At 50.1% G+C, this 24,772-nt stretch overlaps 1 protein-coding gene and 1 pseudogene across 2 annotated transcripts in view; one reads left to right on the plus strand and one right to left on the minus strand.

The window, feature by feature from the left end:
• Nucleotides 1-2,282: 2,282 nt before the first annotated feature.
• Nucleotides 2,283-2,732, minus strand: LOC112928331 (large ribosomal subunit protein mL40 pseudogene; annotated as a pseudogene).
• Nucleotides 2,733-21,131: 18,399 nt separating this feature from the next.
• The window catches only part of TSPAN15 (tetraspanin 15), a 49,203-nt gene continuing 45,562 nt past the window's right edge, over nt 21,132-24,772 (plus strand). Inside the window, exon 1 of one of the 2 annotated variants that reach the window (XM_072756214.1) lies at nt 21,132-21,360. In XM_072756214.1, the coding sequence (XP_072612315.1) occupies nt 21,265-21,360 (96 nt within the window). In that variant the 5' untranslated portion in view covers nt 21,132-21,264. The remainder of the gene's footprint in view (nt 21,361-24,772) is intronic. The other variant, XM_072756215.1, reaches the window with a different exon arrangement.

Consider the following 24,772-nt stretch of genomic DNA (forward strand, 5'->3'; position numbering starts at 1 on the left):
GAACGACACACACACACACACACACACACACACACACACACAAAGTTTAAAATATCACCGTGTCAGGGATGAGGGAGTAACATTCTGATTTTCACAGGATCTAAACTTTAAAAGGACATGTCTTCATAGGTCAGGCAGGGCTTTTGGAGGACATCAGGGTCATCATAGGATTTATTCCTCGCAGATAGCTACCCTTCATCCATACAGCAGAGGGTCCCAGGCTGGCCCATTTCGGAGATGAGCTCTGTACCCCCTGCTCCCTGGCCTCCGCATCAGTGGCCCAGAATCTGGGCCTTCAGCTGGGAGAGGGAGAGGTGGCCTCTGCCAAGAGTATGGGTTGTAGCTGACATTTTGGTTAAACACTGTGAGTGTGCTGGGGGCAGTGCCTTGTCCTGAAAGCCTGAAGTTTATCTAGCTGGGGAAGAGAGGCCGCCAGTGTTTACATCTGCTGTGCTCCTGGTGTACACAGACCTCAGAGCCTCTTAGCACAAAGTGAGTTCATTTGTCAGCATCAGGCTCCAGCAAAATCTGCCCATCTATGGCAGGCGGAGGAGGAAGCAGGTAGGCAAGGCTTGTCCTGGAGGAGGGGGGACATCACAACACCCACTTGCTGGTTGGGTCACAGGGTCATCCCAGAGGCAGTGTGGGTCTTTAGACACGGTGTTGTCGGGCACGTGTGGCAGCAAGTCCTGTAGCGTGGATGAGGTGATGAGAGGCTGACAAAGGATGGGAGCCTCTGCTGAGACTCTGGGCCCTGCAAGCCTCTCCACCAGGCAGGGACTCTAGTGATCAGCCCAGGGTTAGGAGAAAGGATCATCATGTCTCCTACCTTCATGAAGCTCCTGGCCAAGGTGGGGAGCCAAGTCCCGGCATCATCAGAGAACTCACCATACCCATATGTCAAATGGGTGACACCATGAGCTGCAAGCCTCAGAGCAGGGAGGGAGAGGCCTTTGTGGGTGCAGGGAGTGAAAGGGTGCTGCCACTCAAGTGGCCCATGGAAGTAAGGAGGGGACATGGAATGAACCTCTATCTGGGCAGCAAGGCCAGGGTTCTTCCAGAAAGGAATAGGAGATACAGCAAGCACAAATCTCAGTTTGTGCACCCAGGGGTGCCAGAAGGGTCCCATTTCCTTATTCTTTCTTCCTTCAAAACCTCTCTGAAAAATCTCCTTAATCTTCACTCTGAGTCCCCACCTTGTTGAGCCAGCAGGGAAATCCAATCTTATTTCTCCTGGGGTTCACTGACCCACCCCTGGCACGGGGCTATCTATAGTGCCAAGGCATGTGGGATGGGGCCTTTGCTGGTCATTAATGCACACATGTCACTTTGGAGAGGCTTTTCTCTCTGCTTCTGTAGGGTCCTTGATGGCAGGGGACTCTTCTCAGGCCCGCCTGGTACCTGAGAACTTGGGGCTTACTGGGGATCCGATCCCAGGGACCCAGCCCTGCAGAGTGCACCACCTTCCCTCCACCGGGACCATCCCCCTCAGGGCCCTGCTGGGGACAGGGGACCGAATGCTTACTTTTCCTGGTTCCACAGTCCTCTGTCCTCCCCGCCTTCTTAGGAAGTTCTGCTTCTGTAAACACTCAGCGTCTTCTTCCAATTCTCACCATGCTTCTCGCTCTTTCGTGGCATCTTGGGTAAGGCCCAGAACACCAGCCACCATAGAAACCTGCTTTCCTCAGAGGCATGGAAATGTTAATCTTCAGATCTTCCGGGAGATGAAAAAAATATTGGCATTTCATCCTTCAAGTGTGACAGAGAAAGGTAAGAAAAACTAAAGCCAAGTGTCCATATTAAAATGATTGGGATATCCATCTGCTCCAGAGAGGAGGCTGGAAAGGAAGAGTGGAGGCCGCTGGGGAGAGCCTTGAATGTCCTTTCTGGGACATGTCTGAAGTCACCCTACTGGTCCTTCAAGCACCTCTCAAGTGCCACTTCATTGAGAATAGATACATTAGCATGTGCTTTTCGGGCCAAATGGCTTTTTTTTTTTTTTTATTTAAAGGATTTACTTATTGATTTGAGAGAGAGAGAGACAGAGACAGAGAGTGTGTGTGAGTGGGGGTAGGAGTGGAGTGAGAGGGAGAGAAGCAGACTGCCGAATGCAGAGCCTGATGCAGGGACCCTGAGGTCATGACCTGAGCTGAAATCAGGAGTCAGATGCTCAACCGACAGAGCCACCCAGGTGCCTTTATTAAACATATTTATTCACAGCATGCCTGGTTCTGTGACAAGCAGACTTGAACCCTGGTGGTTTGGGGCAGCTGCCAACAGCTCTACCTCTTAAAGTCGACCTGTGAGTACACCTTGGTAATGTCGGGGTACCCACCTTCAGGGGCTGGTAGCTGCACACTGGTGGCCTGTGACCCGGCCCTTCTCTCTCAGAGGGGAGCAAATTGAAGTCCCGCTTGGTGGCCTCTGCATGGAGCTCTTGGGCCTCAGGCATTGGCGTGATGGGATCCCTCCATCTCATGCTCTCCATGCTTGTAGGGACCACTTCCTCAGAAGCAGAGCTCTCCACTCACTCTCTTCAAAGGGAAGCTCCAGGAGAGGCTGCCGTCTTGTTTTCTCTAAGAGCCTCACAGGTATAATAAAATTGTCAGTGGGAATTAGTTTCTAGCTGGCTTTCTCCAGTTGTCTGATCCTCTTTTTTCAAATGGGCCTTTGCTGCTTGGTCTTTTTTTAGGATCTACCTTTTTCTTCTTTTGCAGAGGTTTTGCTCTCATGGGGATGAGTTCCCAGAAGGACAACAATGAAGCTCGCCGGTGGGTGTCTCTCATCTGTGCCTGCCCAGTTCCCAGAAGCCAGCTCTGCAGGCATAGAGCGTGGGCGGAGGCTCCCAGAGCCATGAAGGCCACGGCCCCTCTGGCAGCCAACTGGCTCTTTCCAGACGCATGCCATTCACCCCCAATGGCCTTCTTGACCATTAATATCGACCCTGGGCTCGACCACTTGAGATGGCTTGCAAATGCCCCCCACCCCACCCCCTGTGCTCACCTCAGAGTAGCTGAGCATAGCCTGACCCTGTTACAGGGTTGGCTCCACTAGAAATTACGGCTGACTGGCCTCATGATATCAACTCGGGTTACTCGCATTTAGTTTCACTAAAATGACACCATGAGGCTGAGGGACTCTGAAGACCCCTGACCCATGGAAGACAGGGATGAATAGAGATGTCATGTGCCTTCAACACAAGTTGGAATCCCATATAGTCTTTGTCATGCTTTGTTATAAAAAACTTTTGTTGGTCATAGTGCCTGGATCCATATGCCCTCTGTCCATCCCCACTGGGTCCAGGTCACCATTATCATTAGATTTTCAGCAACAGCCTCATTACTGCCCACTGTCTTCTGCCACAGTGTTTAAAAACTGGGGCACCTGGGTGGCTCAGTGGTTGAGCGTCTGCCTTTGGCTCAGGTTGTGAACCTGGGGGCCTGGGATCAAGTCCCGCATCCGGCTCCCTGTGTGGAGCCTGTTTCTCCCTCTATGTCTCTGCCTCTCTCTGTGCATCTCTCATGAATAAATAAATAAAATCTTTAAAATAAAATAAAATAAAAAGGGATCCCTGGGTGGCGCAGCGGTTTGGTGCCTGCCTTTGGCCCAGGGCGCGATCCTGGAGACCCGGGATCGAATCCCACATCGGGCTCCCAGTGCATGGAGCCTGCTTCTCCCTCTGCCTGTGTCTCTGCCTCTCTCTCTCTCTCTCTGTGACTATCATAAATAAATAAAAATTAAAAAAAAAAAATTAAAAAATAAAATAAAAACACAAATCTGACTGTACACTTCCTGTTTGAAACCCTTTGGTGGCTCCCCATTGCTTTCAGGGTTAAGAGGAAAGTCCCCCACTCCTTTACCAGGTATGACCGCTCACCATCTTTCAGGACCACTTCCCCATCTTTCTTTCAGGCATAGAACCTCCCTGAGTGTCAGCTGTCACCTGGCTGCCTAGCTAACAACTACACTTCCAAGCTTCCCTTCCAAGCTAAAGGTGGTCACACGATTAAGATCTGGCCATGGGACGTGGGCAGAAGCAATACCTAAGGACACACATACAACTGCAGGATGTCATCTTTGAAGGGGAGCTGATTGCCCTTCGCTTCCCCTCCCCTCTTCCTCCTGGCTGGGGAGTGGCACCTGCAGGAGCTGCCATCCTGAATCCAGAGAGGAAAGCCACATGTTGAGGACGGCAGAGCCAAGGGCCATTACGTGAAAAAGAAAAAGAAAAAGAAAAGAAAATGAAAAACTTCTCTTATCTGAGGCACCGAAGTTTGGGCTCTATTCTACACTTAACCCTAAATGGTCCACTGGACTTCAGGAACTTCCTTGGTGCCGACCCAGGCTAGCTAGCTAGGTCCTAAACTCTAACAGCATTCCTACACTTTCCTCTGGTCAACATCCTGGCTCGTCACACTTGTTCAGAGTGTGTTTTCCCTGCCAAGCTAAGAAAATCATGAGGCCAGGAATTATGTCTGTCTTGATCATGGTCATAGTTCCCTACCCTCCATTGTAATTAGCCCATAGCATATGCTTTGTGATTAAATAAATAAGTGATTGGGCAAGTGAATGAACACATCGAAACAACTTGGATATAACATTAGGAATACTTTTTGCTGTAAGTAATAGTGATGTAAACAAATGAGGGCTTATTTTCCTCACATGACCAGAAGCCTAGAGGTAGGTGATTCCATATTAAATAGCCTAATGATTTCAAAGTTCCTTGGCCATGGGATGTGGCCAAAAAAATACTTATTTATTTTGGTGAGTGGGTGTGTGTGTGGGGAGCAGAGGGAGAAGGAGAGAGAGAATCTCTAGCAGATTCCTCACTGAGAGCGAAGCATGATGTGGGGCTGGATCCTGAGATCACGACCTTGAGATCATGACCTGAGCTGAAATCAAGAGTCCGATGCTCAACCAACTGAGCCATCCAGGTGCCCTGATTTTTGGGAATTTGTATTTTTCTCGGGCTTTGCCTCATGCCTATAGGATGGCTGCAATAGCTCCAAATATCTCATCCTTTCATAACATCTTTCCTGTTCCAGGAAGGAAGAGAACTCTTCTTCCAGACACCTCTTCTTTCCCAGGACCCTCTCAGCAGATGCTGCTTGTATTTTATTGGCCAGAACAAGGTCACATGACACCCTTAGCTGCACAGGAAACCAGGAGAAGGAATGTCTTCTTTCGCTAGGGCCTTCCTTCTTTAGGGTTTTGGCGCGGTGGTATTCACTGGGAATGGTGGGAAGAAGCCAGTTCTGAGAGCGCTTCCCCTTCTTTGCCCACATGGTCCCACTTGGAGAGTCCCAGGTAGCATGGTGTCTCATGATACGGCCGAAAATATCATGTATTGTTCTTGATGCTTGCTGGAGAAGGTCACGTTCTTTTTTCATTTTTTAAAGATCTTATTTATTTATTTTAAAGGGAGAACATAAGAGGGGAGGAGTGGCAGGGGGAGAAGTAGACACTCCCCCCCCCCCCCCCACAGGAGGGTCCCCTGTAGGTGTGCAGAAAGCTGCCTGAGTAACTGTAGTACACAGAGAATGACACTAGAGGGCGACATCACTGCTCTAATCCCTGCGGCCACCAGGTCAGGATGATGATGGTGATGGTGGTGATGGTGACCTCGACCGTGGCCAAGGTTACTATTAATTGAGCCAAACTTCCTTGTAAGGAGCATGCATCACCTCTAATCAGCAGGTGTTTCTGTGCATACCCCTTTCTCCTGTGTCCTGCATCTCAGAAAACGGACCACATCTACCTCATTACCCAAGTCTGAAACCTGGACTGGACCAGCTTTTCCACCCTCGTTCCCTCCCCACTATCACCCACTCCTGTCCATTTGACACCCCAGATCCTAACCCATCTGCTTCTTTTCATTCCCACTGTCTGGCCTCCTCCAAGTCCCCATTCAATTTATATAGACTGACACAGCGTCTTGCCTCAAGCCCTGGCAGGCCAGTGGTTCCCAGACTTTGTTGCATATTAGAATCACCTGGGCAGCTTGGACAACTGGTGCCCGGTTACCCTGAAGCCCAATTAAGGCAGGATGTTTTGGGGTGGGAGCCAGGCACCAGGGCTTTTGAAAGATCTGCAGTTGGTTTCAGTTTACACCAATTTCAGGAACAACTCTCCCTTATACGGAGACCCTCCTCCGCATGCTGTCGTCTGGGCAACTTCCACTTAATCTGGCAGGCCTCCTTTCAACATCGCCGCCTCCTGGAAGCCTTCCTGGAACACATTCAGATCCAGGCAACTGCTCCTCCGGCATCTGGACGCTTACCACACTGTATTGTTACTGCTTCTTCAAATGTCCGCCTGCCCCTCCTACACCACCTCCTTCTGCACGGAGTGGAAGGCCTTGCTCCATCACGCATGGAACCAGGAATGGAACAAATCTTCATGCCAACACGGGAGGTAGACTTTATTATTCTTGCGAATTTGAATTTTGCCCCAGGTTTTTATTTCTGCAGTTAGTCTGTTTACAGTGTTTGAAGCACAAAGAAATACGTTTTCTCTTCGCAAGTGGATGTAAATATAAAGACATCTGTTCTTAATACCCTTAGAGCCATTTTTTTTTTTTTTTTTTTTACCTATTTTCTGTTTGAAAATAGAAACTGTAGCTAATATCTGCCCAGGGGCCTTGAGACTACGGAAAATATCCAAAATGCTGTGGCTTATGGAAGCCTGGAACCAAAACAACATTTGAAAAACAATTAGAGAAAGAGAGAGAGAGAGCAAGCAAGCAAGCATGGAGGGGTAGAGAAGAGAGAGAAGGAGAGAGAAACCTAAGGAGATGCCATGCTGAGCACAGAGCCCAACGTGGGGCTCGATTTCAGGACCCTGAGTCCATGACCTAAGCTGAAACCAGGAGTTAATGCTTAACCGACTATGCCACCCAGATGCCCCTACACACAATTTTAACCAAGAAGTGAAGCCAGGGAGCTGATGGGCTGAGTTCATCTGCAAAGGTCTGTGGCCAAGAGTCCTGCCTGTGCCAGGGAAGGGCATGGGGGTGGATGCCTGATTTAGCCCATGAGGCTGAGGCTCATCCTTGTCACCTGCTATAGTGACGTACACGTCAGTGCCCATTTTACAAAGTAAGAAATCCTGACCTAAAGGGGAGATGCACTGCCCAGGATCCTATCACAGGCAAGCAGCAGAGGCAAAATTTCAGCTCAGCCATGTCTGGCTACCCATGTTCTTTCCACTGTATCAGCATGGGTCAAAGTTCCCAGGTTCATTTTCCTTTCACTCTTTAAGTATTTTTCAAATTTAATTTTTATTCAAGTAATACATTTATATAGTTTAAGAAGTCAATACCATAAAACTTAATAAGAAGTGGTTCCCTGAAATATTTCCCTAACCCAATTCCTGTCCCCTAGGCAACTGATTTCAATGCTTTGAACTACTTTTCTGGAACTTATGTCCATGTCTTAACACAATAACACTATTTCTTGATTTGTAAGTTTAAGTTATTAAGCTCTTTTTAATTTTGATTTGATTTGATTTTTCAATAAGCGCTATGCCCAACATGGAGCTTGAACTCCCAACCCTGAGATCAAGAGTCACAAGCTCTGCTGACTGAAACAGCCAGGTGCTTCCCATCCTCTTGCTTTTTTTGAGTGAGGGAATGTGTTTGATCCTTTTTTCTAATTTTTTTAGATTGAAGGAAGTCATACATTTTTAGTCTCCCATTTTATATAAAAACGAATTTGAGGTCATAATGTTTCCTTTGAGTACATCTTTACTATAAGGCATAGGTTTTTAGATGTATCCTTCATTATTTTCTAGGAAATCTGTTATTTTAATTGCAGTTTTCTCTTTGATCTAGAAGTTATGTTAGAAAAATATTTCATATGGGGCACCTGGGTGGCTCAGTGGTTGAGCGTCTGCCTTTGGCTCAGGGTGTGATCCCGGGGTCCCAGAATTGAGTCCCATGTCGGGATCCCCACAGGGAGCCTGGTTTTCTTTCTCTGCCTCTCTCTCTGTGTCTCTCATGAATAAATAAAAATAAAATTGAAAAAAGAAAAATGTTTCATAATTTTCAGATAGTTGAGGGAATCTGGAGGTCAACCTTACTGATTTCTGGTTTCTTTGGCCTGTGATCAGCATATGTTGTTTGGAAAATCTCCGCTTTTTATAGTTTATGAGTTTCCACTGCAGCTAAAAACATGACTAATTTGGTAAGCTTTCCAGGCATATATGAAAAGGATGTATGGGGGCACCTGGGTGGCTCAGCAGTTTAGTTCCACCTTCGGCCCATAGTATGATCCTGAAGACCTGGGATCGAGTTCCACATCGGGCTCCTTGCGAGGATCCTGCTTCTCCCTCTGCCTGTCTCTCTGCCTCTCTCTCTCTGTGTCTCTCATGAATAAATAAATGTTAAAAAAAAGGATGTATGTTCTTTATTTCTGATGTTAAAAATTCTAAACATACCTATTAAACTGAGCATGTCCATTGTATTACTTAATCCTCTGTATTATGGGAGTGTTGTTTGCTTGCTTGATCTGTCGTGTTGTTTAAAAAGTATATTAAAATGTCCAACTATAACTTTTCATTTAATTTATCTGTAGGGGGGATCCCTGGGTGGCTCAGTGGTTTAGCGCCTGCCTTTGGCCCAGGGTGTGATCCTGGAGACCCGGGATGGTGTCCTGCATCAGGCTCCCTGCATGAGGCCTGCTTCTCTCTCTGCCTGTGTCTCTGTCTCTGTCTCTCTCTGTGTCTTTCATGAATAAATAAATTTTTAAAAAAATTTATCTGTAGACCTAGGAATTTTTACCTTAATATTGTATATATCTTCTCTATTGTACCTACTATAAATGTATAATATTATTTGGTGCATTACTTATAGATTTGACACAGACTTTTAGGTTCCATAATAAAGTACTTGGTCTTATTTCATGCTTTTGGTCCCATATGTTGCATCGATATTATTGTGAGTAGAGGCCCCAAACCTGTCCTCGCCCTTGGAGATATAGGGGCTCCTTGTGGCCTTGGGGCTCCTTCAAGTGTCCCCTCCAGTCTCCCTGGGAGTGAGCTGGCGATAAGGGGTTGCAATCAATGCTCAATCAAGGAAACTGCAGGATTCACTGGAGCCAAGTTTCTAAAGGTTTTGCTTTTGCTTCATGCCTGGATACTTTCTGTACAAACAACTGTTGGAAACCCAGGTGTGGCTTGTCTGTTTGCTAAAGCAGGTCTAGTAGGGTTTCTCCAAGGGCATTCTGTTGGTATTTTGTTTTATTTTTTTAGGTAGGCTCCATGCTCAGTGTGGAGCCCCCGGGGCCTGAACTCAGGACCCTGAGATCAAGTACAATTTTAATTAGAGTAGTGATTTGCAACAGCAGATTATGACTAGTGTGGAAACAAAGGGATAGCATAGAAAATGTAAGAATGCATCATGCCGTGAGGGTGGGTGTGTTTTGTGCAACTTTTGCTCAGTTGTGTGTTTTGTCTCCAAGCTGGGCTGTAGTGTAAAATAATCCCTGGGTCAAATTTAAGAATGTATGAGCTCTGCTGAATTGGGGGACGTTCTAGGGGGCCGCTGATTTGGCCTCACAGGACAGTAAATGTAAAGGAGGATGAGATTCTTAAGGGAAGAGTTCCATGACTCTCTCCCCACCTAGCTGACTTAAATTACCAGGTCCCCATGGCATTTATGATGCTCTAGAAGTAAACAGTAGCCTTAAGCTGCCAGTGGTCTTAACCTAGCCCCACTTACCTGACCCCCTAGGAGACTAGCCTGGTTCTCTGCGGTCACTGTGAAATGCTCAGGCAGGGTGAGCAAGGGTCCCTTGGAGTTGGAGGGAAGCTCCAGGTGGTGGAGGAGAAGAACCCAGGTTCTGGTGACTTCGGGCACGCTCTCTGAGACTGACTCCTTCCTGTCTTGTGTCCCACACAAAACTCTTCTGATGACCCCCCCTCGGGTGAGAAGAAAACAGTCGTTCAGTCAACCCATGTCTGCGACAGAAAGCGGCATTCTGCTAATGGAAGGCCTTTTGTTTTCTGGGAACAGGGCAGACAGGGATGTGGGCAGGGCAGGCAGACAGTAGGCGCGGCAGCTGAGCTGAATTGCTCAGAAACCAGGAGAGAGGAAGTTAAAGTGACCTGAGGGGAAAATACAGGAAGTGGGAGAAAGATGTCAGAAAATCTGGGAGAACATTGACCCTTCCCCGGTGACCCCACCAGCTGGTCATCACATCCCCTGGAAGCCTGGGGATGGACAGGTCCATGCAGTCTGAGATGGAGTCCAAGCAGGGTCAGCCCACATGGCCAAGGGACAGCTGACTTGTGGCTTCCATGTCTCACGAGCAGCCACCTGTGCCCAGCACTACCCCCGGCACCCTGATACCATGGTGGTGAGATGGTCCTTGCCTCATGGTGCCCACAGTCCAGTGGGGGAGGAGGGTGATATCCAGGTAGGTCTGGAGGTGGCAAGAGCTCACACACGTGGATGAAAGCACTTTGTAAACTATGAAGTGTGGAGTCCACCCTCCAGGGCCTCTGGGGATCCCACAGCAACCACACAGGGCAGGACACGGCTTGTTCACCTTCCTGGCACAGAGCAGCAGATGCATAGATGTTTCTGGAGTGTAAAAGCTTTCCATCTCTTCTTTGATAGCTTGGTCCAGCTCCCCACTTCTGTGTCCCCCAGACCCATTCTGGGTACCCTCAGATTGCCCTGAGAGCTGAGTTCCTAGGAGGCCCCCCTCCCCCAGCAGCACCCTGGGAGCAGCTTCTGGGGGCAGCCACCCTGCCCTCCTGAGTGACAGGTGGAGCTACTATGCAGCCGTGCTGCCTGGGCACCCTGCCACTCCCCGTGAGTCATGTAGGCTTGGCCCAACACCCCAGCAGCCAGTGTTCCCAGGCTGCCTTCCCAGAACGCCTGGCTGAGCCCCAATGGGGCCAACCTCTGCTGGCAGCCGGCTGGAAGACCCTTCACCCATCAACGCTCTCCTAGACCAGCCCAGAGTCTCCTCTACTAGAAGGGCCCTCACTGCCACCGCTATGGGGGAGGAGAGGGTGGGAATGGCATTTTCTTAGCCTGTCAACCCTCAGCTCGCCCACTTCAGAGAGGCTATTACTTAATTGGAAAATGGGCAGAGGATAAAAACAGGAAATTTGTAGAGCTGCAAATGGCTAATCAGCATATAAAAATACACTCGACTTTGCTAATTATCAGGGAGATGCAAATGAAAATGAGGCAATGTTTGCCTTTTTACAAAAACGTTTTATTGTGCAAAATAGCACGCATGTGGGAAAGCGCACAAGGTGTAAAGACACAGCCTTGAGCAGGATGCTGACCCTCTTCCAGCTGCATTTCTGTCCGTGAAAGGGTTGGAAACACGGATGGCCAAAGTGCCCCCCTCCACTCCATGCCCCCCCGCCCCGCCCCATCAGTTCTGCTTTATGGCGAAGTCCCCCGGATGACATATTTCCCTGGAGAAAATGTCCTAAGCTCAGTCTCTGCTCGCATCTACTGGTGCCTCAGGGCCCTGACAGACGGTTCCAGAAAGCTTCGAAAGAAAGCCAGCAGGCTGGAGGTGTGTGCCAGGCCCAGGCGGCCCCTGGGCTGTGCAGAGAGGGGAGCGGCTCTGGTGGCCTCTCCCTCCTACTCCTATGACACATCCTCAGAGGGCTCTGCTTGAGTTTCTCTCACCACCAGCTATTCCCTCTGAACAGGGGGGAAGGCTGGAAAGAAGTAGGGGGACCAACTTATCCTGCTTTTGCATGGGACTTTTCTGGTGTTAGCACCTGAACCTGCACCCAGGAAACCCCTCAGTGCCAGGCGAACTGTCGTGGTTTCAGGGACTGTCCCAGTGTTCAGACCTTCGTGATGGTTGATGATCCCAAAAAGAAGGGACAGAGAAAGGAAACAGATCTTGTTGGGGCATCCATATTTTTCCCCCCACCGAGGGGTCCAGATGGCAAAGATCAGGAGGGAAGGGAGCCCACCATCGTCAGTGTCCCGGGGTTGGAGCATGGTGAGGATCCTCTCCCAGATACCTGGGGAGCCCAGTGGGAGCCCAAGGCCTGGTGCATCTGCATGGCTGGAGCTGGGGCTCACATTGGCTGCAGGTGATGAGCTGAATGGGCCAAGCCTCACACCATCCTCAGGAACATGTAGCCTGTCACTTGCTGAGGAATGAAGTCCCAAAGTCTCTGCCGACACACCCAGAGCCCAGGCTTGGAAGTCAAGTTATAGCGGAAAGGACTGGACACCTGCTGGTCTCTCAACTCAGGAGAACCCCTCCTACCTTCTTAAAACAGAGCCCCTTTTCATACAGGCGGGCTCTCACACTGTACATCGAGGGGCAGGAAGTTCTGGGGAAAACTATGATCATATTGAACTTACCTTTGGGTATCTTCCTCCTTGCTTCCTCCACCTGCCCCTCCCCTTGCAAATCATGTCAAGAAATGGGCCTTCTGGCTCACACAGGCCCTCCCCACCTGGAGCCCAGCACTCGAACATTGAATGCTCCCCTGGGCTGCCCTTTAAACGTGCATCCATCCACAAGCCAGAAGCAGTATGCCTTCAGAGCCTGTCCCCTCCCCAGAAGGCTCCCAAGCCACTAGCCAGCTCCTGGGATGGCAGCCTCCTCAACTGACCATTGGCTGTAAGACCCACCCACTTGCCAGATCCGGGATTCTCCAGCTTGGTTCTCTGGGTTCCGGCCAAGGCCACTCTCTTTAGGACTCTAGAGATGCCCCTTCTGAAGGCCAGCAGCAGTTCCTCCATAGGCCCTGCCCTCCTGTGACACCCATCAGAGGCCCAGAAGCTGTGCTGAAGAACCTGACTCAGGCCCCACCCCCACTCCCAAACAGAGCCTCAGAGTTGGAGGAGCAGTTCGCACCACACTCAAGCCTTTCCACACCACTCTCTTTTTAAAATTTTTTTATTTTAAAGATTTTATTTATTTATTCATGAGAGAGAGACACACACACACACACACAGAGGCAGAGACACAGGCAGAGGGAAAAGCAGGCTCCATGCAGGGAGCCCGATGTGGGACTCAATCCCGGGTCTCCAGGATCACACCCTGGGCTGAAGGCAGGCGCTGAGCCACCTGGGCTGCCCTCCACACCACTTTCAAAGTCTGCACAGGGCTCCCCGGCATGGATGTGCCATCATTCAGTACTAGTTCCCTATGACCGGTCAGTTAGGCTAACATCTCCCTCCCCCAACTCCCTTGCACTCGCATACACACCCACAGCTGCTCCTGAAGACCTCTGCTCTGGCTCTCTGGTCAGCAGCAGCCTTGCTGTGGGGACAACAGGGGACATCAGGAAGGAAGGCTTGGGCTGACCTCTGTGGGAGTAAATATTTGCATAACTGGTATAGGATCATGTCTCTAGAAGGAGGGTTGGGGAGGGGCGTCTAGGACAGGTGGTTTGGTTCCCTCTGCCCAGAAAAGGAGGCAGGAAATCCCCTGAGGCTTTGGAAAGCCTTAGAAGCAGCCTGGGGGTGGGGCTGTAAGGAGGGGGGTCTGGCAGCCAAGGGTAGGCGAGAGGCCGAGAGGCCGTAGGATGCAATGGGCTCCAGGTCTAGAGCAGTTAGCCTTCTTGGGGGACAGAACGGGTGAGCCTTTTAGAGGCAGCTCTTCAGAGGATTCATAAAGTGGGAAACTGCTATAGTGACCCAAGCCCCTCTGAGCATGAGCATTTGGCTTTCCTTGGAGGCTCTTGTCTAGAATTTTCTTGGTCCCCAAGGTCATCAAGTATGTGTCTCCCCTCCCCCATACCCCATGCAGGGCCCTAAGAGGTATGATCACAAATGGATCTGGTTGTCTGACAGTCATGGCAGAGGAAGTTGTATGGTCTTGTGCTTGCAAGGTCAAGCATGAAACAGAAATAATCTGTTTTTTATTTTCCTCTTAAATATAGAGCATATAACTTTGAGGAGGTCACTTCTGATTTTAAAAGAATTAGGAGCCAGTCCCATAGGAGAGCATTTCCCAAAGCATATTCTGAAGGATACTAGTTCTTTGAGACGATATAGCTGGTGTCTGGGGGGAACCAAGTTGTGTAGTCAGGCACAGCTGAGAAAGGCTGGCTACCCGTCTTTCCTCCCAGAGACGCACAGCCTCCATTCCCACGGTAAAGGCTCTGGAGTCCCACAGCATTCCCACACTTACCTGATAGATCCTTTTTTTTTCTTTTTTACAAAATGCTTAAGGTCTCATGGAACTACTATTTTGCGGACACCTACACAAACTCTACCTAAGGTTTCCACTGTAACCAGTATCAAACTCTCAATATTTGAGCTGAGTATATAGTGCCTAGTTGCTTTTTAATCTACAGAGTTAATTTATGTCATTCTAGCGTAGCTGAGGTCTAATTGCATGGAAGTAGAAGGCACATTGCTGGCTGATTCACAAAACACTTGAACCTCCTAATGGAGAAAAAGCCAATTTGCTTCTCTGAACTTCTGTTCCCTCCTTTGTAAAGTGGGATCCATCATATCAAATGCCATGAATTTTGAGGACTTTAGCGCTAAGCATGGGAAAGCCCACAGCTCAGTGCCTGATGCTAAACAAATAATTGGGAGAGGATAAATGGAGAACCTAGACTTAAAATGGGACAGGAAGGAGGAGAAGTGGTCTAAAGTCTGAGCTGGGGGTGGCACCGAAAGCAGTCAGGGAAAGCCCAAAGGACAAATGAAGTTTCCTCTTGAGAACAAAAATACAGACTGTACTTTGGGACAAGAATGGAAGGAAGAGAGTGAAAGAAAGAGATGGGTATTTGAGTTTGTGTTTTTAAGAATTTTTGGCTCAGTCCATTAAGGGTCTGCCTTCGGCTCAGGTCATGATCTCAGGGTCCTGGGATCGAGCCATCAGTGGGCTCTGTGCTCAGTGGGGAGTCAGCTTCTCTCTGCCCTTCCTCCCACTCGTGCTTGTGCTCTCTTTCTCTCTCTTTAGTAAATAAATAAAATCTTTAAAATAAAAAAATGACTATAACAATGTCCCAGTTAGCTTTTGCTGTATAATAAACCAGCCTGGAATTTAGTGTCTTAAAACAACATCCACAAATTATTTTGTGATTCTCTAGGTTGGCACATTTGGGCTGGACTCATTTACATAGATAGTCAGCTGTTCGGGTGGTGGTCTGGGCAGTCTAAGATGTTATCACTCACCTGTCTGGTAGTTGGTGGCTGCCAGCCAGGAACCAGGGTTCTGGCTCCTGTGGTCTCTCTAGCAGACTCGCTCGGATTTGTTCTCACGGCAGGAGCATTCCAAGAGGGGCCAAAGCAGGAGCTGCAAGGCCTCCTGATTCCAAGACTTACAATTCAAGCAACCTTACTGCTGTCACATTCTGTTGGTGAAAGCAAGTCAGAAGGCTGGCATAGATTCAGGAGGTAGATCCTACCTCTTGATGGAGAAGGAAAGGAAATAGATCCTCTCTCTCTCTCTCTCTCTTTTAAAGATCCTATCTCTTGATGCAGAAGCTGCAAAGAATTCACGGCCAGTCAGATTTTCCCAAACAGAGGCCAACTCTTATGTCCTTGGCCTGGAAAACTATTTGGTGGACTGGGAAGAGTTCCAGGGATGCATTCCCTGGGGAAATGGTTTCTTATACCTGCCTGGGAGTGTACATTCCCCTGTGTTGTCTGCACAAGCCTCCTCCATTTCTTCCCCTTCCACTCTTGGGTTTTTGTCTCTGTTGAAAGAGCTCTTACCAAAGTCACCAATGACCCACATCTTGCAGAGCTGATGGTCAGTTCTCTGTTCTGTCCCCACTTGACTTCTCAGGCACAGATGAATCCTCCGTGTATTAAGGAAAGTTCCCAGGACAATGACTCCTGTTGCGCACCTCTTCTAATTTCTTTTCTTTTCTTTTTTTTTTTTTAATTTATTTATGATAGTCATACAGAGAGAGAGAGAGGCAGAGACACAGGCAGAGGGAGAAGCAGGCTCCATGCACCGAGAGCCCGACGTGGGACTCGATCCCGGGTCTCCAGGATCGCGCCCTGGGCCAAAGGCAGGCGCCAAACCGCTGCGCCACCCAGGGACCCCACCTCTTCTAATTTCTTGAAGCTTATGCTTCTCCAGGTGTCTCCATCATATACCTTCTCCTCAGGGGCTGTACCCTCTTTCTTTCCTTTGCCAGCCATTCTTCCTCTCTTTCTCTCAATGCTGGAGGGCCCTAGGGTCTGTCTTTGTCTCTCTTCTTTTGCTGCATCTTCTCCCTAAATGATCTCACAGAGGCCCGTGGTTTAAATTGATCTGATGACTCTCAAGTTTCTATCAATCAACTCAAGCCTTCTGAGTTCCCTAGACAACTCCACCTGGTTTTTGAATAGATGTCTCAAAAAATTAAATGGCCAAAGTAATTTATTTTTAAAAATATTTTATTAAGATTTTATTTTATTTTAAGATTTTATTTATTTGAGAGAGAGTAAGCACAAGCAGGGGAAGGGGCAGAGGAAGAGGGAGGAGCAGGCTGATGCGGAGCTCGATCCCAGGACCCTGGGATCATGGCCGGAGCCAAAGAGACATCAACTGACTGAGCCACCCAGGCACCCCAGTAATTGATTTTTAACCCAACCTCCCCTTCCCCCTGCTTTCCCTGAGCTTCCTCACCTTTGTAAAGGGCAGTGACATTTACCTAGTTTGCCCAAGGCAAAAACCCTTGGATCATCCTGGATTCCCCCCACCCCCATCCTGCATTCCATGTCCTATCTGTCAGGAAGTCCCATCAGGTGTATGTCCAAGATGCTATCTCTGATGCCAGTATCTGTCACCATTTCCAGGGCTAGGCTCCAGCCCACTCCCAGCCTTCTTGTTCTGAGATTGCTATGATGACTTTCTCACAAGGCTTCTCCCTTGCAAGGCACTTGTCCTTGCTCCCTGCGGCAGCCTCCTGAAGTATAAATCACATTTTGTATCACGTCCCTGATGAAAACCTCCCCATGGCCCTCGCTGAAACTGGAAATAAGTCTAAACCACTTGCCAAAGCTGCGAGGCCCCTTCCTAGGTCCGATGACACCTCCTCTACTCTCCCAAGGTCCCCTTTGTGAACCCCAGAGCTCTCCCAGCCCCTCCCTCTCTCCTGGTTTCCCACTTGCTGTCTCTTCCATTAGGAAGTGCTTTGTCCAGATCTTTAGCACATATCAGTGCCTGGAATTTCCCTTTCATGTGTTTGTTGTCATATGTGTTATATGTCCCCACAACTCCCTCCCCAATAGAAGATGACAGAGATGTTTGCTGGTGGATGTAGGCCAGAGCCTGGGGCAGGGCATGAGTCACAGGAGCAGCTCAGTGTACATTTGCTCACCAGGTTGACCATGAGGACTATAGCTAAGGTTGTTAGAGCTAGAAGAGAAAGCCTCCAACCTTGTGGTTTCCCAGATAGGGAAACAGAGGCACAGACAGTCGTTTGCCTGGCAGCGTGAGTGCCAACTTATGCAAGCCAAGTTGGTCCTGCACATTCTTAGGTTCTTTTTCATAAGCACCAGTAGCCATTAAAAGTGATGGTTAGTTATTTCCTCCTACAGTCTGCTGCTAGGTTATCATGAAAACAGATCTCAGAACAAATCGTGACATCGATAAAAATATCTATAAAACAAATATTTATTGGCAAGAAGCCACAAAACTGGTTCCTACAATCTGTTCTATAAACTCAGTGAAGGCTTAGCTCTCTGTGCTTTTAGGTGCCCTATCACCTTGCATGAAGGGTCCAGTCAAGGAAGACATAACATTTTAGAGACAGGATTCAGTGAGACTGCTGAGCACATCAGGCAACCAGATACCCTGGGACATGAGATCCTCCAGGATTTAGTCCCACATATCATTTTTAAGTGGAATTCTTTTACTTTGAGCAGGAAATGGGTGGTGTCTCATTTTAGACAATCTACATGTCTCACTACTGATTTCACCCAAAGAGAGCTCATTTCTAATACCTGTTATGGTAATTAATGAGCCGTGAACTTCATAGATGCCTTCTATCACTATCACTATGGGCAGGGTTCTTGGAGCTAATGGGTAGAGTTGCAGAGGTGGCCTGCAGGAGGGAGAGCTGCAGTGTTGGGCGGAGCTGTATGTGTGATTATGTCTCTTCTTAGCACCCAGGATCCACAGGTGGAAGCACTCACATTCTGGAAACTGGCAACGGGACCCTCCCATCAACCCCCCACCAACAGAGAGACAGATATTAAACCCTTACCAGCACACCACTGGATAGCTGGGTGACCTCTGGTGTGTGGCCTATCTGACAAAATGACCATCTCCTCCACATGATGACCTCTGGGCTGATGAGATTCATCCTGGCTGCACTTTAGAAATTACTTGGGACCTTCAAGATAATACCAATTCCAGGTCCCTGTTGGTAGTGATTCTGAACTAGGATATCAGCACACATTTATTTTTTTTAAGAGATTTTACTTATTTATTTATTTGAGAGAGAGAGAGAGAGAGACAGAGACAGAGACACAGGCAGAGGGAGAAGCAGGCTCCATGCAGGGAGCCCGACGCGGGACCCAATCCCGGGTCTCCAGGATCAGGCCTTGAGCAAAAGGCAGATGCTCAACCACCGGGGTTCCCCATGAATAAATAAATAAAATAATAAAAAAAAAAAAACCTCACTAGGTGGTCATAAACTGCAGCCAGTGCCATGCTTACGTATGTCACACTGTCTATGCCATACATTTTAATGGTTTCTCAGAAAGTTTCCCAGCAAAACCAGGATTAGCTCTTGTCCTGCTGACCCCTAGCCCAGAGCTCCTGGCAAAAAGAGAGCAAAGTTAAAAATAAGGTGTCCCTTCTTCTGAAGTCTCAATGTTTGCAAATGTGGCCGGGGGCAGCCCACAGTACTCGGGGCCAGGTCAGGGATGGGGAAGGGCAACATAGGAGCTCAGGAGCCCAGGTAAGAGTGTGCTAGTCCCAAAGAGCTCCAGGCTCCGTGCGAGGTGGGCTGTCACAGCCTCCTCCCTCTGGAAGACTTGAAGTAGAAGAGAAGTGCAGCTAGCAAAGGCCAAGGGTAATGAAAGAAAACCCCAGTGGGGTGAGTCACCCCCAGGGAGAGGGAGGTGGACAGCCCCTCAGGGAGAGCTGGTGTAAGGCTAGCTCTGCAGGGCTTGTGGGGAGAAGCTAGTCCCCCACAGAAGGGTAAAGAGTTAGCATCCTCCTCCTCAAAGGACAACTTATAACACTGTGTTAAGAGGTCTTGGTAGCCCTTGGCTACTGCTTTCAGGTCATGTGCAGGGGTCCCCGGTTCTGTGTCCCTACCTAATGCAAACACCCTTGTAGGATTTGCTCCTTTTGTACCAGGACACTGAATTCCCTATACTTCTCTGCGCAAGGCATTGGCTCCCAACTGTAAGGGCCATGGGCTGGCTGCCCCAAGATGGGCCACTTTGGCATGAAGATTATTGCAAATTAAAAAGCATCAAAACCCAGTAGATTCAGGGAAAGCTCTTTACCTCCCTCTCAATTGCCTAAAAAGAATTTAAATGGTAAATAACTACAGTATGACATAAAATAGGTAGGTAGGAGCACCTGGGGGGCTCAGTAAAGAGGGTAAAGAGTTGAGCATCCAACTCTTGATTTTGGCTCAGGTCATGATCTCTGGGTCATGAGATCGAGCCACACGCTGGGCTCTGTGCTGGGTGTGCAGCCTGCTTAAGATTCTCTCTCCTTCTCCCTCTGCTCTTCCCCCTCTCTCCAAAAACAATAATAGTAATAAAGTAGGTATGGTCAAAGGGAGGAACCTAGCAAGGCCTGTTCCAGCCAAGTCCTCCACGTCCCATTGTTCCTGAGAGGCCCAGCGAACATTCGTTTATCAAACATTTACTCTTTTTCATCTTCCTGTGAATTGCGTTTCTTTGAAGCCCCAGAACCCTGCCACTTTCTCCTTAATTCGGAGTGACACATGTACCTCATTTTGCCTGTCTTGGATCTTTCACATCTGTGTGGATTCCTTGTATGTATTCTATTAAATTTGATTTTCTCCTGTTAATCTGCCTCATGTCAATTTGATTCTTAGTCTGACTAGAAGGACCTTGAAGGGGACAGGAGATTCTTGCTCCCCAACACTCTGTACCCCAACCTTTCTTCCTTCTAGGGGAAAGCCTTGGGGGCTGGAGCCTGTGGTCTTGGTGTTGGTCTCTCTCTGGGAGTGTGTGTATATGGAAGGCTTGGGAGTCCAGGGCAGGGGACTTGGACTAGGGCGCCATTCCTGCAGTCACCACCAGGGACCCCATCCAGCACTGCCTTGAGCTCCTGACCTCTGGGCCACACAATTACTGAAGGCCACAAACAATTGCCTGACTCCGAGCCCCAGGTTGAGCTCGGCCTGGGTCAGACGTGGGCTGGGTGTGTGGGTGTGTGCCTGTATGTGTGCACGGGAGACAGACTTTGACCGCAGGGAGAGGAAACACTGGGAGAGAAGAGGCCGGGTCAGACCACGGCTGAGTGTGTGCAAGGGCCAGGGCCACAGACCGGGCCGGAGGATGGGTAGGGGGAGGGCTTCCCGGAGGAGGAGGCCGGGCTTGGGGTGGGGAATGGGCACGGTTGGGAACTCAAGCGGCTTCAGAGAAAGGGATTCCCGGAAACTTGTAGGAGAAAGGCTGGTTGGGGGATCTGTGACAAAAGTAAACGCGCAGCCCCAGCTCCGAGGGAGCCTCGCAGCCCCGCCCCGGTCTGCCACACCTGCCTAACGACCTCCGGCCCTCCCCCGCCTCAGGCGGGGCTGTCTCACCTCCCGGTTCCATTCACGTCTTGCACAATCACTTCCACACCTTGAACACCTGAGCGGGTAATTCCTGCCCTCTTCCTACGGTCTTTCCTCTTGGCAACAGCGGGAAGCACGCACTTGCACGGCCCCCGGGTTAGGCGCCCCCCAGGTGAGGCCCCCCGGTGAGGCCCCCCGGTGAGGCCCGCCCGCTCTCCCGCCGCGCGCCCTCCGCGCACTCTCCCACGCCCCCCGCGCCCTCGGAGCGCCGCCGGGTCTCGTTTGCATAACCCTCGCCCCCTCCCCGCCCCTCCCCTCCCCTCCCCGGGCCTCCCCCGGCCTCCCGCGGTCCCGGGCCGCGCCCCGCCCCCTGCCCGCCCCCTGCCCGCCCCCTCGAGGGGCTGGGCCGCGGCCTCGCGCCCATTGGCCGCCGAGCCGCTGGTCCCGGCCGGGGCTGTGATTGCCGCCAGCCCATGTCAGTCCCGGAGCGGGCGCGGGCGGCGGGGGCGGGGGCGCGCGGCCCGGCTGGCGGCCGCAGGTGGGGCTGCTCGCGGCGAGGGACGTAGCCCGGGCCCCGCGGCCCCGCGGAGAGAGCCCAGGATGCCGCGCGGGGACTCGGAGCAGGTGCGCTACTGCGCGCGCCTCTCCTACCTCTGGCTCAAGTTCTCGCTGATCATCTACTCCACGGTGTTCTGGGTGAGTGACCCGGGGGGGACCTGACCTGGCGGGGGTGCCGGCACTCCCTGGACCGCCCGCACGCCGACCCGGGCCTGGGTCCGGGGTTGGCTGCTCCAGGGAGGGCGCGGGGACTGCACGCCCGGTTCCTCGTCCCCCTCTCCCCGGGAAGCAGGAGACCCCGGCGCTCCGGCTCAGCCCGAATCTCAGCAGCCGAGGGGTCCGGAGCGGCAGAGCCGTGGATTAAGCCGAAGGAGCGCTCCGTGGCTCACCTGCGCGCACCTGCTCGGGGCGCTGGGTCTCCGCGTCTGCTGCGCTCGGGCTGGAGCGCTAGCGGCGGTTACGCGTTGCCCGCGGGGTTGCAGAGTTTGCCTCCCATCAGCCGGTGGAGAAGACGTGGTCGGGCTTTGTGGGCTGGATTGGGCGGGGAAACCTGGACTCTTGGTCCTGTCCCCACTGACTACTTGCGGACGTCCGGGAGCCAGAGGCTTCCCTACCGTGCCTCGGTTTCCTCTTCGGTAGAAGGAGGATGGGCTTGCCTTGTCCGCGGAGGAGTCTGGAGGATTCCACTGCGTCACCCCTGGGGTGGCCTCCGGCAGCACCTGCAGGTCGGGTAAATTCCCGCAGCCGCTGGGCTTTACCTGCTCTTGTGTAGTGCTGGGCGGCAGGGTGGCAGTGGTGGGCCGAGACCCGGGCTTCGAATCCTGCCGCTACCATTTTCTGGCTCAGTGATCTTGGGGAAGTTACTTAAAGTCTCTAGGCCGTCATTTCTTCGTCTGCAAATAGAGACAGTAATTATATTCAACTTTAAGGACGGGCGTGGAGATTGAATGAGGTAGGCCAAGTACAGTGCTCAGCACCGCGACCGGTGAAGAGCTCAAGAAGTGTTGAGCCATTACTATTATTTTTGTAGACTGGGAAGCCGGGCCCTCCCGGTAACCTCAGAGAGAGACTGATTTCTTTATGAAGATTTTGGGTGAGGCTGGACCCCCACCTAGAAATGAGGACATCTTTCTATAGGCCAGTTCCAGCCTTGCAGCTCTAGAAGAGTCCCCTGCTCCCCAGTAGCCACAGGGCAGAGTTGCCCTGGGACTGAGGGGGGGGGATGATCCCTGGCTCCCAACCCTCCCCAAACATACACTCACTGTATTCTCTTCAGACCCTCAGCGGTTCTATTCTATTAGCAGGAACAGCTTGATCTGCCTGGTGACAGGTCTGACTTCCCATTTGACTGCTTTATGGATCTGCCCTTGCCTGGTGGTCTAGAGGTCCAGATTCTAGTCTTGTTCTGTTATTGACTCACTCAGAGACCTTAGGCAAGTCACTTCCTCATTTGGGACCTCAGAGCTGTTAAATGACTTGGCTCTCTAGAGAGAACCAGGCTAAACTCAGTTCCCAGTCCAGTTCTCTGATTCTAGGTAATGTGGGAGAGAGATGGGCAGCACATTTGGGGGCCAGAGGATGAAGTAGAGGTTGGTGGAAGCCTCAGGGAGGCAGAAGGTTGTATGTGGGATTGGGGTGGGGGTGATTTGCTCCCAAAGTTGTATTAGCATCAGCCAGAGACTTTAAAAAAAAAAACACTACAGATGCCTGGGCCCTGGCACAGAGATTTATTTAAACTCCTCAGGTGGTTCTAGTTTGTTGTCAGGGTTGTAAACTGCTGGGCTTGTTGTTCTCACAGGCCTCTTGGTTCTGATTCTGGGATTCTTTGCCTGCCCCTTACTTGTCTGGCTGCAGGAGCTCTTCTCTCTGGAGGTCAGAGTTGAAAGAGGGGAGGCTAAGGTTGTTGGTGGGGGGGTGCGGGTAGGTAAGGAGAAAATGGAAGACCAGGAGTCAGAAGGTGGGGCCTATGTTTCTGGCTTTACCCCTTCTCTCCATGTGTATCACTGACTAGTATCTTAACCTCCTTGTACCTCCATTTTCCTATCTGTGAAATGGGTAACTGATACCCTGTCCCACACTTCCCTGGGTTGGTTTTAGGATTAGATAGATATGACATGTGGGTTACAGCTGAACTCAGAATTGTCAAGGCCTTGTTCTGTCGCTGTCCCCTATAGCCTGCGGGCAAGACCACTCAATGGCCCTCGCTTTGCTTCTCTTGGGCAGAGTGGGACTCAGAACTTGGAATCTTTCCTCTCCAGCCAACTGAGATTGCCTTCCCAAATCCTTGACTTCCCATCCCTGGAAGTATTTCTGCTTAAAAACCTCCCTACCCATGCCAAGGACTCAGCCACCTGCCAACCCTCCCAGGGCAGCTCTAGGTGCCAGATTTCCCTGCAGGGTGGAGGCCCAGCGTGAGTAAGTAATTTGTTCTAGACTGGCTTTGCTGCTAATTGGAAACCCATTATAGGAAGGCCCATTATCTCTGCTACCATCCCTTGGGGTGAGGAGTGGGGCCAAGGGTTACTTGCTTTATAAGCCCAAAGTACTAACACCATCGTCTCAGACTTAGGTCTGGAAAGGACTGTAAGTTTTACCCTAGCCACACACCTTTTGGAAGACTTTCTGCTTTAAATCTTATTATAAAATATGAAATGCAAGGACACTGTACAAAATTTTAAAGTACCAAAGTGAAGTCCTCAGTGACAAGCCTCCCTCCTGCCCCTCTCCCCTGGCCTGCCCTGTCCAGAGGGGACATCTATGATCAGTTTCTTATTCTTCACTTCTGAGGTAACATCCCAGCCATAGCATGCCCTAGGTGAACGTGTACCTGCATTATATATTCTGTTTTTTTCCCATATAAAGTAGCACAGTATACATAGTCCTACCCTTACCTTTTCACTGAAATGTAAGTCCATGTGAATTTTGGAGCTCTGGTAGTGGCCGCCTCGTTTTGTCTGATGGCTACATAGAACTCACTGGAGGCTATGCCCAAACTCATTCAATCCGTCCCCACCTGGGGAACTTGGGTTGTTTCCCATCTTTGGTTACTGTAAGCAGCAGTGCAGTGAGCAGTTTTGAACCTGTCATTTTGCACATGCATGTGTATATCTGCAGGGAAATTTCTAGAAAGAGAACTGGTGGGTTTACAGGATACATGAATGTGTAATAGACATACAGAAATGCACTGGGCGTAAGTGTATATGGCCTGATGGATTTTTACAAAGTGAACACACATGAGTGATCAGCCCCCAGGTCAACCACTAGAACAGAGAGAACAGAAGCCAGAAGCCTCCCTTGTGCCCGCTTCCGGTCATCACCCCCTCCCTCCAGTGGTAATCACAGTCAGGGTGTCTCATAGCATAGAAGCGTTTTGCCTGGTTTTGTACGTGCGTTTAAAATTTTGGTGTTTGTTAAATTATAGAGTTTATACCAGTTATAGTATTATTTACTGTATTACTTTAAACTGACTCACATTTTAATCTTAAATTATTATTTTTAAAAAAGATTTATTTATTTATTTATTCATGAGAGACACAGAGGCAGAGACACA

The sequence above is a fragment of the Vulpes vulpes genome, chromosome 4 (assembly GCF_048418805.1).
Source record: "Vulpes vulpes isolate BD-2025 chromosome 4, VulVul3, whole genome shotgun sequence".
NCBI lineage: Eukaryota > Metazoa > Chordata > Mammalia > Carnivora > Canidae > Vulpes > Vulpes vulpes.